Source organism: Jaculus jaculus, chromosome 4 (assembly GCF_020740685.1).
Source record: "Jaculus jaculus isolate mJacJac1 chromosome 4, mJacJac1.mat.Y.cur, whole genome shotgun sequence".
NCBI classification, from domain to species: Eukaryota; Metazoa; Chordata; class Mammalia; order Rodentia; family Dipodidae; genus Jaculus; species Jaculus jaculus.
In genome coordinates this window covers 5,691,892-5,708,615 of record NC_059105.1, presented here as the reverse complement: position 1 = coordinate 5,708,615, position 16,724 = coordinate 5,691,892, and the positions used below count along the sequence as shown (strand labels likewise).

The 16,724-nt window shown below is 40.1% G+C and overlaps 1 protein-coding gene across 7 annotated transcripts in view; it reads left to right on the top strand.

Moving 5' to 3' along the window:
• Positions 1-16,724, top strand: part of Agfg1 (ArfGAP with FG repeats 1) — a 73,137-nt gene that overhangs the window by 14,605 nt on the left and 41,808 nt on the right. For all 7 annotated transcript variants that reach the window (XM_045147847.1, XM_045147846.1, XM_045147845.1 and 4 more), the window contains exon 2: positions 8,159-8,252. In XM_045147847.1, coding sequence (XP_045003782.1) covers positions 8,159-8,252 — 94 coding nt within the window. The remainder of the gene's footprint in view (positions 1-8,158; positions 8,253-16,724) is intronic.

The window sequence follows — 16,724 nt, the reverse complement described above, 5'->3', positions numbered from 1 at the left end:
TTTTATTGAAAAGTATTATATGTCAACTTTTGGTTTTTTTCTTTGTGTTTTCTTTATAATTATCTTTAAAGTCTTTGAGGCTTCATCAAAATGTTTCTGAATAGTTTTATTTGTACTAATTTTATTAGCTACCTGTGCTGTTGCTTCCCTTTTTGTTAGCACTAAAAATCTGAACCATTATCTCAACTTCTTCATTAGTTCACTTCCTTCTTTGAACTGGTTAGGAATATGTTAGGTAGGCTGCCTGAGTTTTATTCACCCTCCTTCCCTCCCTTTCTTCCTTCTCTTTCTGTTGTTCTTTGCATGTTTATGTTGCCTCAACCCCCTTTCCCTTTCCTCTCTCTGTCTTCCAGCCTTTAATCTCTCTTCAGGTGAGTTTTTGTTGAATTTCTGTCCTTTTTTGTGGCATATGCATGTGCTGTACGCCTGAGTGTGTGCACCACACAAAAGTGTACTGGGCAGAGGAAGGTCTGTTGTCTTTTGCTTGTTTCCTTGAGATGGGTCTCTCACCAAACCTAGCATGTTCAGTCATGCTGGCTAGCCAGTAGCCCCAGTAACTCTCCAGTCTGCCCCCACATAGGACTGGAGTACAGGTGTGTGTAGCCATGCCCTGCCTTTTTTTTTGTGGGTGCTGAGGAATTGAATTTGTGGCTTTTATGCTTGAGCAGCAAATGCTGTTATCAGCTGAGCTATTTTCCCAGCCCCCAGTTTGTTGGCTTTTTAAACTTTCAGGGCTCTAATTTTTATCTTTTGGAAAAGGCTTTGGCTCTTACTCTGTCTAGTAATATGTTGAATCTTATTTTTTAAATTTTCTATATAGGGTCTTTTGGCCATGCTGGCCTTGAACTTGCTATGTGGCAGAAGATGATCTTGAATTCATGATTCTCTTCCTTCTCCTTCCCAAATGCTGGAATTATAGGCTTGCACACCACCATGTCTAGTCAGTGTTTATTATTTGTGCAGATCAAGTTAATTGGCAAAAGGTTAATCTTTGCACAGGCTAAGCCAAAAACCCATGTTAATTTAAACAAAAAGCATAGAGAATAAAAATACGGTCAAAGTCATGCATGACTAAACTACATTCTACTATCATTACTTTTAACTTTTTTTTTTTTTTTTTGTTTTTTCGAGGTAGGGTTTCCCTCCAATTCAGGCTGACCTGGAATTCACTATGTAGGCTCAGGGTGGCTTCGAACTCACGATGATCCTCCTACCTCTGCCTCCTGAGTGCTGGCTGGGATTAAAGGCGTGCACCACCATACCTGGCTCACTTGTAACTTTTTAAATGATCATAAAAAGAGGGTCTCATGGCTGTTCAAACTGAGAGCCACTCAAGTCAATCTTACCAAGCCCTCTGCTCCTGCCACAGACCAGGAAGGCCCTACTGTGACCGGATGGAATCTGAAGACATTTTCCTATTAGACTGAGGTGGTTCTGACTATGTCAGGATAGCCTAACGTCTTACTGCTGTCTGTGCTTGTGAACATGATGGTAGTCATTTCCTGTGTGGTAATGTTTTCGTCCGGAGGCCAAGGGGACTGCATATTGGGCTTTCATTGCTGACCTCCCTTTATGGGGACCCATTAAATGGATGGATCCGACCTTCCCTATTTTCACTAATGTCACTTCTTGGCTAGGAGGCAATAGCCTTCTGAAATGAACCAATTTAATCTTACCCACATTTCACCCTCAGAAATCAATTATTGGTCCACTCATTTGCCATTATATATGGTTCTAATAATTTATGCCTTATGCCCAAGCTACAGATTTGGCTCCACTTAAAAACCAGCCAAGCTGATTTTTGGTAGCAGGTAATTATACACATGATTTAAAAAAAAGTTTTCAGCCTCCCATACCCCACTGCTCTGTTCATAGACTCTCATCCTAAATAGCAAAAAATTCCCATGAAAAATGGGTTAGGGCCCTGCAGAACATATTAATTGGTTAGAAAATTATTCTATTATTGATTGGGGCCCCAAAGGTTGGATTCATGATAAACATAATCATTCTTTTTCTGTCCATACTTATGTCAATGGCTTAATAGTCTATAGCAATGATTACATTATATGGGGAGGAAGAGGGCTATCCAGCCCCTAACCCTTTTTGGGAAAAGGACCACCATAAACCTCTACTTGGTAACTTGGCTCTGCCTTTTTTAATTAGTCAATGTGGGAAAGTAAATATGTATAAAAGTAAAGTTTCTCGTTAGTTACTTCCTATTACCACCACACTGGGCCAGGTCAGCTTTACACCCCCATCCACATGTATTTAAAGTTAGTCAATGTGTAAATGTATAAAAGTAAAGTTTCTCATTAGTTACTTTCTGTTACCACCACACTGGACCAGCTCACCTTTGCACCCCCATCCACATGTATTTCTTACCCTTTTAATATTGCACAGAAAGAAAACATTTCCTATTCTGTGGTCTTCCAGCTGGGACTGTGTTTTACCTGCTTGTGTATTCATGGTTCGTGAGGCCTGTGCCTTATCTCAAATTAGACTGAGCCTAAAAAAGAATCCAGGACTCTTACTAAAATTAATAAAGTAATACAATACTCCAACAGACCTAAATGGTTTTTGATATTCTCAGTCACCATAGTCACTGCTGTTCTTATCCTAGCTGCTTCTGTCATGGCAGTGACAAAAGTCACCTAATGTACTCAAACAACACACTTTGTATATCAAGCTGTGTGTAAAGTAACAAGTACCATTGCCATACAACATGAGGTAGACCAAAAAACTGCTAACCTGAGTACAGCTCATGAAATCAACCACAACGTATGTTAAGGACCGAATTCAAGCCACTCAGCTCCAGGCTGCTTTAAGTTGTGATTGGAGACATAAATCCATATGCATAACCCCTATCTTTAAATCTTTACACAAAACAAAATTAATATGCATCTTCAAGGGTCCCTACATAATTATATTAGTATAAATATTGATTATATGACCAAACTAGACAAACAGTGCTTGTCTTACAAAATAATATTAAAAAAATAACTTGACACCAGGATTTCCCCAACAGATTGTCTTGACTTAATCCATCCTCCTGGTTTTCACACTTAGCCTTCCACTTTTGGTGGCTGTTGGATTAATTATCTTCATTTTTGTTGTTGTTGTTGTTCTTTGTATAACCTAAGCATACTTAACCAACAACTGTATGTCTGGTTCATCAGATCTCCTTTTGAAGGAAAAAGAAAGGAGGAAATACAGAGATCAAGCTAATTGGCAAAAGACTAATCTTTGCACAGGCTAGACCTGGGGACATGGAGGGCTAAGTGCCTTGGGTGGAGCTTCTTGAAGATGGAAACTCAAAGCTTCTCCAAAGATTTCCTGATAAACACACAAACAACTCCTGATCTTGTCTAATGCCTAGACTCCCCATAGCTTTGACTGCCTGAAACTGAATAAAAGCTCCAAGTAGTCAGTTCAGGGAACACTAAAGTGCACCCCTTGACCACCCATTAAATCATAGTTTTACTTGTGTTCATTTCACGTTCATCCAAACACTGCTAGAGGCTGTGTGCAATTATTTACTAAACAGTGAAGCATATTTCAAAAGATATAGTCTGTCACACAATTAGAAATAGAATGAGATTAAATGAGCAAAGTTCTAGTCCAGTTACTTATTTTCTTCTACCTCATAAACTTATATGGTGCTGGCCAAGTTATACAGCATAGAATTCATTTTTTGTTATTTGTTGCTGTACTTTTTTACTCTTTAATTCATATATGCATGTGTCTATATCTATATATGTATATACATATACACACACATATATCTATGCATACACATAGTTTACACTTGTATTTTTATTTTTTTAAGGTAGGGTCTCACTCTAGCCCAGGCTGACCTGTAATTCACTATGTAGTCTCAGGCTGGCCCTACCTCAGCCTCCTAAGTGCTGGGATTAAAGGCATGAGCCACCATGCCAGGCATATTTTTTATGTTGTGATAGATACATATATATGTTGAAAAATATTTATTTGCACGTGTGTGTGTGTGTGTGTGCGCGCGCACGCGCGCGTGTGCAACAGGATCTCTTGCTGCTGAGGGCTGCACCTGAATTCCAGACACATGCACCTGGCTTTATGTGGGTGCTGGGGAAGCAAACCTGGACCAGCAGACTTTGTAAGCAAGGACCTTTAACCACTGAATACTCTACATGTATGTACACATTTCAAAAGACACAAATAGGGCTGGAGAGATGGCTTAGTGGTTAAGCACTTGCCTGTGAAGCTTAAGGACCCCGGTTTGAGGCTCGATTCCCCAGGACCCACGTTAGCCAGATGCACAAGGGGGCGCTCGCGTCTGGAGTTCGTTTGCAGTGGCTGGAAGCCCTGGCGCGCCCATTCTCTCTCCCTCTATCTGTCTTTCTCTCTGTGTCTATCGCTCTCAAATAAATAAATAAATAGTGAATAAAAAAATATTTTAAAAAAGACAAATAATGGAGAAGTGGGAGTAACAGATTAGATACTGTACTTTTACAAACCTTTGCTTAGATCAAGAAGTAGTAAGTACACACATCTCATGTATACAAACTAAAAAATGTATATAAACAACACAGTACTGCAGTCCTGTGTACATTACCTGTTATTATGAATAACTCTTTGGAACACTCAGTTGTGCCCAAGAAGACATCATTGAGTCTTTAAATCTTCTCTTCCCTCTTTTTGGGAAGGTATTTCTGTTTTTTTTTTTTTTTAATTTTATTTATTTATTTGCAAGCAGAGAGAGAAGACACACACACGGGGGGGGGGGGGGGCAAGGCAGGTAGGGAGAACGGGAGGAAATGGGCACACCAGGGCCTCATCTCACTGGAAATGAACTCCAGGTGTATGTGCCATTACATCTGGCTTTATGTGGGTGCTGGGGAATCTAACTTGGGTCATTAGGCTTTGCAGACAAATGCCCTAACTGTTGAGCAGTCTGTCCAGCCCAAGGTTCTATTTAGACTGCTGTTTTTTTTTTGAGGTAAGATCTCCCTCAAACCCAGGCTGTCCTGGAATTCACTGTGTAGTCTCTGGCTGGCCTCAAACTCGGTGACCTCAGTGATCCTTTTACCTTGGCCTCCTCTTATGCTGGATTTAAAGGCTTCTGCCACCATGCCCAGCCCTAGGCAGGTATTTCTAGACAGCCTTTTTTCCCTATAATACAGTAAGCAGATGAGACCTCAGGTGCTGTTTTCTCTGGAATTTTTGGATAGCAAACAGTCCATGGAGACCATACCCAACACTATGACAGGAGAGTTGACGGTGTCTTTTGATGGGCATCCTGTCTGAGTAACACATTGCCCAAACACTGTAAGGGTCCATGGAGGTGACAATCAAATATTCTGCTCTCCTCTCGCTTTCACGGCGCAGTCATCTTGCAATACGCATTCTGGTGAGCATATTTGATAGATGGCTTCCTAACTGAGCAACAGACGGAGCCAGGAGAGCAGCAAGTCCTCAGTCATTGAGGATCTGGAGTTTACGGCCTGGTGCCATCTCATGTGGTGCCAGACCTCTCTCTAATATCACTTGGGGCCCTGCACAGAAGTTGCACTATCACTGTGGCTTATAACAGAAAATCCCCCACCTTGGTCATATAAGCGTACCCCTCTATCCTCCCATATGCATTCTTGGTGTTTCCATTAACATATGAGAGTAAAACTTGTATTCTTATTTGTTGTTTATCATTTAGAGAAATAGAAGTTATGGAAAAATTATATATATATGTATATATATATATTTTGGTGTATAGAGTAAAGATACAAAACTTTTAGAAAAGATTGAAATCTGATAACATTTATAGCTCAGAGGTCCAGAGAAATTCCTTTAATTTATCTTGTTTAATAAATATTATATTTAGAAACAATGGTTTTCAGCTGGAAGGATTTTGCTCTCCAGAGGTTTGGCAGTGTCTGGGAATGTGTGTGTGGTGTGCATGTATGCATGTTCATGTGTGTATGGATGCATGTGCGTGTGCATGTGTGTAGAGGCCAGATTTAGATGTCTGGGTCTTCCCTCAGTCACTCTAGCTTATTTCTGAGGCAGGGTCTCTCTGAACCTGGAGCTCAGCTAGAGAAGCTCCTAGTCCCTGGATTACAGCTGCATAGTCCCATACCCAGCTTTTCCTAGTGATCTGAACTCAGGCCTGTGCAGCCACGCAGCGCATTAACCACTATGCCATCTCTCCCAACCCCATGGAAACATTTTTGATTGTCACTGCTTGATACACAGGAAGTGTTACATTTAGTAAGTGGAGGCCAGGGATACTAGTCAGTATCATAAAATGCACCAGGACAGCCTTGCACGGTAAAACTACTCCAGACCAAGTACCGATAACACAAGTTAAAAACTCTAATTTAGTGAAATGAAAAGTAAAAACATGCATTAGTTTAAAATTTAAGCAAAGCAAAACAGTAACAACAAAGACCACATTAACCTTTCTTTTTCTCAAAATGCAAATCCCAACACTCGGGAGGCAGAGGTAGGAGGATCACCATAAGTTTGAGGCTAACCTGAGACTACATAGTGAATTCCAGGTCAGCCTGGGCCAGAGTGAGACCCTACCTTGAAAAACCAAAAGGAAAAAAAAAAGCAGTAAATGTTCAAGCAGAAAAACTCTTAAAGAAATGGAAGATAGATTTAAGAAACAGCTGGATCCAGAATTCTTTGGTACTTGAACTCCTTTGTCACCCAAATCCTTACTATATATAGTGTTGGGATTAAAGGTATGTGCCACCATGCTTGGCTCATTTATTGCTTCTTGAGGTGATTGAAAATATTCTTTACTATGAATTCATACCTGAATTGATGGAGAGGTGTGGTTATTTATATTCAACCTCAAACTCTTGTTACCTTTCATGTAGTTTAAAAAATAATTAGCCTCAAACTTATTTGAAGACAGTAGTTCTAATCTTAACATATCATTATCTTTTTTAAGGAAATATTTATTTATTTTTATTATTACAATTATTTTTTGTTTTTCGAGGTATGGTCTCACTCTAGCCCAGGCTGACCTGGGATTCACTATGGAGTCTCAAGGTGGCCTCGAACTCATGGCAATCTTCCTACCTCTGCCTCCCGAGTGCTGGGATTAAAGGCATGCGCCACCATGCCCGGCTTATTTATTTGTTTTTAAACTTTATTTATTTGAGAGACAGAGAGGGAGAGAATGAGTGCACCAGTGCTTTCACCCACTGTAACTGAACTCCACATGCATGCACTACCATGTGCATCTGGCTTATGTGGGTTCTGGGGAATCAAACCGAGGTCCTTTGTCTTTGCAGACAAATGCCATAACCTCTAAGCCATCTCGCCAGCTCAAGGAAATATTTACTTTTTAGGATTTTATTTATGTGTATATGTATCGGTGTGCCACAGCCTCTTACTGCTGCAAACGTTCCAGACACTTGTGCCACTTTGTGTGTGCAGTTTATGTGGGTGGCTTGGGAATTGAATCTTGGGCTGGTAGACTGTGTATACCAGTGCCTTCAACTGGTGAGCCATCTCTCCAGCCCACAGGAAATACTGAAATAGCTTTGAAATTCTTTATCATCACGCCTTCCATGTATGTAGGTTCCCATGAATACCTGAGAACAGTATTTGTGATTACAGGTACTGTGCATCCCTATTAGGTAGTTAATGAATTTATCTTAAAGTATGCTTTCTTTTCTATTTTGGTTTTCTCGAGGTAGGGTCTTGCTGTAGCCCAGGCTGACCTGGAAATCACTATGGAGTCTCAGGGTGGCCTTGAATTCACAACCATCCTCCTACCTCTGCTGCCTGAGTGCTGGGATTAAAAGTGTGCACCACCACACCTGGCTTAAAGTATGCTCTTAGTGTGAATCTCTCTTCAGATTTACTTTGATACCTCTGTGATGACTAGTTTAAAATGGTTTTTAAAAATATCATTGGCAGGGGGGTGTTTTCTCAAGGCAAGATCTTATTCTAGCCCAGGCTGGCCTTGAACTCACTATAGTCCTGCTTTAGCCTTCTGAGTGCTGGGACTAAAGGCGTGCATCACCACATCTGGCAGTTAAATACTTTGAAATTATTGGATATAAATAATTCTAAGGTTAAATCTGTTTAATAAAATGCTTTGAATTATTAGAATTGTAATATTAAAAACATACAGTAGTAAATTTTGTAAAATATTTTATCTTTTTAGGAGAGGGTTAAATCCACCGCACAGGGTGAAATCTATCTCCATGACAACATTTACACAACAGGAAATTGAATTCCTGCAAAAACATGGAAATGAAGTAAGTGTTTTTGCAATTTTCAACTTTTTTATGGCATTTTAATAATAAAATTAACTTGGTTAAAATGATGAATATCATTATCTAAAAGTGGGATTTTTCTTTTGTATTCTGTATTTGGATATTTCAGACTGTTCTAATTAAATAATGTATTTGGAGTTAATACCTACTAAAGTACTATAAACATACCATAAACCTGAAGTAAAATGTATGTACTTAAAATTTATTAGGGTAGGATATAGAGCTGTAGGGAATGGCTTAGCTGTTAAAATGCTTGCCTGCAAAGCCTAATGACTAAGTTTGATTCCCCAGTACCTACATAAAGCCAGATATACAAAGTGGCACATGTGTCTAGAGTTCGTTTACAGCAACTGGAGGCCCTCGCATGCCCGTTCATATTCTCTGTCTCTCCTGTTGCAAATAAAAGATTAAAAAACTTACTAATGTGAATGTAAAAGACATTTTTAATATTTTATTTATTTATTTGAGAGAAATACAGAAATAGGCAGGGGGAAGGGGGGAGAGAGAGAGAATGAGAGAGAATGGGCGCCCCAGGGCCTCCAGCCACTGCAATCGAACTCCAGATGTCTGTGACCCCATGTGCATCTGGCTTACGTGGGTCCTGGGGAGTTGAACCTGAGTCCTTTGGCTTTGCAGGCAAGTGTCTTTAACTGCTAAGCCATCTCTCCAGCCCTAAAAGACATTTTTTAATGAAAGATTATTCCATTTTTTATTTATTTATTTTTTTAATCTATTTATTTTGGTTTTTCAAAGTAGGGTTTCACTGTAGCCCACACTGACCTGGAATTCAATGTGTAGACTCAGGGTGGCCTTGAACTCACAGTGATCCACCTACCTCCCTGCCTTCTGAGTGCTGGGATTAAAGGCATGTACCAACACACCCAGCTTGGTTTATTTTTTATTTATATATTTGCTAGGGTATAGTGAGACTATGGATGCACCAGGGCTTTTTGTCACTGCAGACTAATTCCACATGGATATATATATCACTTTGTGTATCTGACTTTAGGTGGGTGCTGGGGAATTGAACCTGAGCTGAAACACTTTGCAAGCAAGTGCCTCTTAACTGCTGAACTATATCTCCAGCCACCCAGTATTGAAATTACTATGAGTCTTTGTTTTGAAGGTCAAAAAAAAAAAACGAATGAAAGAAAGAAGTGGTTTTGTGATTAACTTGTTAGGCTGTTACCTGATGAGCTTTCATATTCTCTCTGTTCTTCTTACTATATTTTAACATTGGATGCATATGTGCTGCTTAGTGGGAGCTAGATTTGGTGGTTTGGGTCTCCAGAGGCAGAGACAAGGAGGAGCACCAACATGTTCTGGATAGTTAGTCTAGCTGAATCAGTTAGTGAGTCCCAGGTTCAGTAAAAGACCCTGTCTCAAAAGAGAAGAGAAGATAAAGTTGGAAGAACAATTGAGGAAGACCCCCAACACTGACTTCTGGCCTTCACACGCATGTGCACACGTAAGTATGTGAATCCAGACATTAAAAACTAACTGGAGGCAACTGTATAGTGCATTCAAGGTCAGCTTGGGTTAGATTAGAATCTGTCTAACAATGCAAAGCAAAATACACAGAAATATTTATTTGCCTATTATGATGTACATATATTTTTGTTTCAAAAATACTGAAGTATGAATTCACAATTATGAACTATTTCAAAATATGTATCTTAAAGATAGGTAATACTTTGAATTTTCTTTTTAACCTTTTTATTGACAGTTTCCACAATCTTGACAATAAATCATTATAATTCCTTCCCATGCCCACTTTCCCCCTCACAAACACACCCTCTGTCATGTCCCCACCCCCCAAATTAGTCTTTCTTTGATGTCATCCTCTTTTCCACCTATTATGATGACCTTGTATAGGAAGTACCAGGCACTGTGAGATCAGGGATATCCCAGCCATTTTGTGTATGAAAGAGTGCAATGTCAGCAGTCCTACCCTTCCTTTGGCTCTTGCATTCTTTCTACCACATGTTCTACAATGGACCCTGAGCCTTTGAAGGTGTGATAGGACCTGTCTCAGTACTGAACACTATGGTGACTTTTTTGAGTATCCCAGTGTTCCCCGCCATCTGAATTCAAGAAGTGTCTCTCACCAAAAGTGAGCATATCATTAATATATGGGTATGGACTTTAAGAAAAGTGCTTACAGGGCAGCTTGATAGGCATTATATACGCATTTAGCCAGATAATAGCACCTCCTCTAGGGCTAATGACCTCCCCTGCCATAGGCTTTTGATTAGGTTTTCAGTACCAGGCTTGTATTCTCTCCCGTAGTGTGGGTCTCCAGTTCAGTTACAGAGCAGTTGTTTTCCCCCATAACAGACACGCCATTATTACACCAGTTGGCACATTTGTCCTGGGTGGCCAGTTTTAAGGCTTGCAGTGTTCACTGTTGTTTACCACCATTGATGACTTCTCTCTCCCATAGGGCTGAATGCAGCATAGCCTTTTCTAGCTTTCTGTCAGCTGGTCAATAGGGAGGAAATTTTTACCTCAGTTCCAGCTTGATTTCTCAGTGTCTTGTGGCCTAAGTATGTGGAGTCTTCAGCAATAGGGTCTTCCCTATTGGGAAGCCAAGGGCCTTGGTAGTGGGAGCATCACAGACATCCCTGGCCAACAACTCACTGGACTGTATCTCATTTCTGGTACTCAAGGTCTTCAAGTAAAAGTCCCTGGCTTCTGGGTGCACTGTTATCCAAAGAAGTAGGTTTCCATTTGGTTTACTCATAATATCTTAAATTTTGATTAACATTCCTCCCACACCTCTTCCTTTTACTTAATCCCTTCTCCTGACCTTACTTAGACCAGAATTAGTAGATTATGTGAGTATAACATCGGACAATATAAATAAAGCTGGAATGAAAATAGAGGGCTTTAAATAATAGTAAGGTTAGAATATAATCTTTTCACTTATTACAATACATTTTGAACTACCTACATACAGTTTGAGATTATCCTAGCAATGAAGATTTGGTTAGTTTCTTAAGAGTGTTGGGTTTATGTGTAAGATTTCAGAAATCAAAATGAGAGGCAGGAATAAAGAATAAAGTCAGAATTCCAGATCTGGAAAGATCCTTTGGAAACATAAGTAGTAATGTGCTCACATTAGTGAAAAACATTAATACAAGACTGAAGGAGGAAAATTAAAAAAATTTTTTTTTTTGTATTTATTTGTTTGAGAGATGGACAGAGAATGAGTATGTGCACAGTAGGCCTCCTCCACTGCGACTCTACTCCAAACACATGGCACCACTCTGTACATCTGGCTTTATGTGGGTACCGGGGAATTGCACCCAGGCCATCAGACTTTGCAAGCAAGCATCTTTAACCGCTGAGTGACTCAGCCTAGGAGTAAGTTTTTAAATGTGATAAGAACACTTAACATTAGACCTACCCTAACAATAATTTATTTCTTTGGGGGTGGGTTACTTTTTTATTTTGGGCCTTTTAAACATTGTTGATTTCTTACAATATTTTGGTCATTATCCTCTTCTGAACCTGTCCTTGTGCAGACTAGTCCACGTTAGACTTTGATGTCTGTCTTCTTTTTTGGTGACCTAATGAGTTTAATTTGTGCTGCTTGCATGAGCAAGGGCAACAACTTACTAGTAACTGCGCCATAGAAGGAAATGTTTCCCCAGAGACCATTAACTGCTCATAGCTCCTCAGGAAAAGGTGAGTTCTCAGGAAGTTCTCTCCTATGCACAGTCAAATGCAAGGGCTGAGTTACGTGTTGATAACCACAGCTGGTGAGTTCATGATGGCCATGGCATGTTTGCAAGACAGTGTTCTAAAACACTTCACTCCTTCCTCTGGCTCAGTTTTTTTCCATCCCCTTTTCTGTGATGTGTCCTGAGGCTGGAGGGAGTGATACAGATGCCCCATTTAGGGCTGAGCACCTAACGGTCACTTATTCTCAACACTGACCAACTTGAATTCTATACAATAACCACCGCACTGGAAAATGAAGCTTTTCTGACCAGCACTAATCTATGGACATAATCATAAATACCAAGAAGGCAGTTTGATGGGTACATTATGTCCATTTGGCAGGGGGGAGTAGTAACTTCCCCAGTAAAGCATATCAGAGAAAATGGCTTGTTACTCCCAAGTTGTCTTACCATTCTGCACCAGTGGCACATCTTACCTGAAAGTCACTAATTCATCGTGCAGGGTCCACAGCTGAGGAAGAGTGTTGTTGACCAGTTTCTTCCAGCAGACTACTTAGCACCTCCAGGCCCTGTGAAAGCTAACCAGCAGGGAAGAGCTTGTTTTTCCAACTTTTTTTCTCTATGTCCTGAATCCAAATCATGTGGTATCTTCAGCAATAATGTCTTACCATCTATTTCAAGTGGCAACCAGGGGCAGTGGCAGTAGCTTGTATTGTTTTGGGTACCTCAGGGACATCTGTGGTCAACATCTCTTAGGGAACTATCCTACCTCCAACACTGCAATTTTTATTTAGTACCCTATAACTTCTGGGAACAGCATTGTGCATCCACGCACCCCAACACTTAGGTTCCCATCACCCTCTCTTATTCCTCCCCCACCAACCTCCCTTCTTTCCACCAAACTCTTTTATTACTAAATTATATACATATATATTTTTAAATATTTTATTTATTTATTTGCAAAAAGAGAGAGAATGGATGTACCAGGGTCTTCTGCTGCTATAAATGAACTCCAGATGCATGCCCCACTGTGCATCTGACTTTTCCATGGGTACTGGGGAATAGAGCCCTGGTCATTAGGCTTTGCAGGCAATTCCTTAGCCAGTGAGCCATTTCTCCAGTCCCCAAAATTATATTTTTAATTAATTTATACAGCAGTAGTTTTCTTACAGGCATTTGATATTTACCCTTATTAAGAGTTTTCATATGTGTAGAGTATTTTGTTCATAATCTCCTTTTATCTTCCATTAAACTCTCTCTTCCCAACTAGTCTCTCTTTCATGTTTATGTGTTTTTAAAATTTTTCTTTTTTTGCCCACTGATAAATTTCTGGGTGTTGTATAATAGATACTTTCACATTGTTGGGATGAACTTTCAGACATAGTTTAGAGGAAGAAGCAATTTATTTCAGCTTGCAGATCAAGGGGACGTTCCATCTCTGGTAGAAGAGGCTGGCTCCCATTCAAAAATCCAAGCAGAGAGAAACTGACATCAGCCAGCAAAGACCAAGCAGCAGCAGCAGCAGCAGCAGCAACAAACACGAACTGGCCGCAAGCAGGACCCCAGAGCTCAAACATCTCTGCTCATCTGTGGGTTAGAGTTTAGATCTTCCCCTCAAACAGACCTTTAGGCTGGACCCCAGGATCCATCCCCAGTGACACCTCCTCCAGCCAGTCGGTTGGAGATCCAAGTTACAAGCTTTAGTAAAACACCTGAGTCTACGGGGCATACATCCAAACTACCACATGTTGCATAACTGAAGGTTCCTGCCTATTGAATTAGCCACTCCCCATTTCTTCTCTAGATTTTGGTAGCCACCATTCCATTCTGTGCTATGATTTGACCATTTTGACTATCTGATTATAAGTGAAATTATACAATATTTGTCTTTCTTGAGAAATTATTTTATTTACGATATTTCTTGTTACATATTTGCAGGAAATCTGAAGAAACTTTTTTTTTTTTTTTTGGTTTTTCGAGGTAGGGTCTCACTGTGGTCCAGGCTGACCTGGAACTCACTGTGTAGTGTCGGGGTGGTCTTGAATTCACAGTGATCCTCCAGCCTCTGCCTCCTGAGTGTTGGGATTAAAGGCGTGCGCCACCATGCCTGGCTTTTTCTGAAGAAACATGTTTTAATGGTGTAGAAAGGTAAATTTAGAATATATAAAAAGAAATACACTTGATTTAGTGAAGGTCACTATTAGTTATCAGATAATAGAAGCAAGCTGTAAACATTACGAGTGACTAGGATGGGTTTGTGTATCTTAAGTTCTACGGAGGCATGTAAGCTGATAGACTGCTCACCACACTCACTAACAGTCACCGTGCTGGGCACTATGGATACAGGCATAGATTTGTTAAACCTAGGTTTAACCAGTAGAGCATCGAGAGAAAGAGACAAATACAGAACAAATAATTGCAACAAGGACTCATGTAGATGAGGCTGAACCTGTTGAGAAAGTGAAAGGATTGGGAAGACCTCCCAAAACAAGCAAAATATTTCTTGTTATTTGAACAATACTGGGAGTTGACAGGGAGAAATGTGGGGATGGAGTCAACCTAGTACACAAGGAAAATGAAATTTGCAATAGTAAAATGGAAATAAACTGTTATATGTAAATATATACCAAAGTCATAGGTTTTCCAGAGTGTGTATCATAGTTTCTATATATGCCATTTACAGATAAATTGAAGATTGTTTTCAAACGCCCACAGACTCAAAACAAATGTGGCAGCATAGATAAATTTCCCTCGTTAAGTTATAGAACGTGGATGACAATGGAATCAATTGCAGCAAAATCATTTGCTGAAATAGTTTATGATTCTTTTTCCCAAAGCTAATTAATCATTTTAGAGAAATTTTCATGTATTTCATTACCCTGTGGATGTCATCTTTTTGTTATTACAGAATACTTGAGATGGCCTACAAGATGAAAGGGTTTTTCTTTTTACAATTTATTTTTTATTTTTTTATTTTTTTGGTTTTTCGAGGTAGGGACTCATTCTGGTCCAGGCTTACCTGGAATTAACTCTGTCATCTCAGGGTGGCCTCGAACTCATGGCAATCCTCCTACCTCTGCCTCCCGAGTGCTGGGATTAAAGGCGTGCACCACCACACCCGGCTATTGTTCTTATTATTTTTGAGACAGGGTCTGTCTGTGTAGCCCGGCCTGACCTAAAAATTGCAGTGGTGCTCCTGCATCAGCCATGAGTGCCAAGATGACGGGTATGTGCCACTGTGTCTGGCGCAAGGGTTGTTTCAGTTTTGAGGCTCTGCTCTATGACGTGCTGGGTTGCAGCACGGTAGTGCGTCACGGCAGCGTGGTAGAGCTGCGCTGCTCACCTCCTTACCAGGAAGTGCGAAAGGGAAGCCGTCCAGGCTCCCACAGCACTTGTCCCTGGGGCCTCCCACATGGCTTTGCTTCTCTGAGGACTAAGGCTTTCCTACGTGAGCTTCAGGTGGGCATCCTAATTCCAAGCTAAAGTGCCTTGTAATGTTTTCTTTTATATTATAAGGTTCCTTTAAATTTTTTCTGATGTTTTTCTCATGATTCTCTTTTGTGATATTCTGGGAAAGTATTTTTTAGTTAAGGGAATTTCACTCCTGGATTAACTATTCATTTTCAGGGTTAATGAAAGATAGGTCAGAGAGTAGTTGTATAAATAATTCAGTACAAAAGAAAATGTTGAAATAATTATAATTTGAAACAACTCTGTTTTCTAGTACTAGAATAGTTTTCCTTATTATGTTTTATGACCAAAGGACTGAGAATAAAAACATTACTTCTGATGTTCTACAGATACGCAGTGGACATGCAGAAATAAGATCACTGCTTGTTAGTTCTGTATGTTAGATTTAGAACAAAATAATTCTTTTTAAAACAAACTCCTCAGGTAAAAGTACACTTTTCTCCATTTTGCATGATTCTTCAGTCTTGAAACAGTGACTTAATACCTCCTGTGTTTGAGGAACTGTCTGTAAATGCTAGTGATACAGTCATGATCAAAAGCAGATGGAAGGTTTGTGTTTAAGAAAGTGATATAATGAAAAGAAAAAAATATTTCAACCCAGTTTTAGCATTACGGTAAGAAAGGTTTTCAGTTTGGAAGTTGATGCTGTGGAATGTGGAAACATGGTCTTTCTTAATGGAATTGTAAAAATACCTGAGAGAAAAATATTAAGTATGCTTTACTCATTCTTTTTATTTATTTATTTGAGAGTGACAGAGAGAGAAAGAGGCAGAGAGAAAGAGAGAGAGAGAATGGGCGCGCCAGGGCTTCCAGCCACTGCAAACAAACTCCAGACACGTGCACCCCCTTGTGCATCTGGCTAACGTGGGTCCTGGAGAATCGAGCCTTGAACCGGGGTCCTTAGGCTTCACAGGCAAGCGCTTAACCACTAAGCCATCTCTCCAGCCCGCTTTACTCATTCTTTGGGGAAGTTACATTGCACCTTTGAAAATGATTGGATTTATTTATTTATTTATTTTGGTTTTTTGAGGCAGGATTTCACTCTTGCTCAGGTGACCTGGAATTCACTATGTAGTCTTAGGGTAGCCTCGAACTCACGGCAGTCCTCCTACCTCTGCCTCTCGAGTGCCAGGATTAAAGGCGTGTGCCACCACGCCCGGCTTGATAGGATTTATTTTATGCTCCTAACTAAGCACTGCCACACATATACAAAAAAATGTACATGCAAACATGTAATACACATTCTCTGTCTGTCTGTCTGTCTACCTCTCTCTCTCTCTCTTTGCAGTACTGGGGA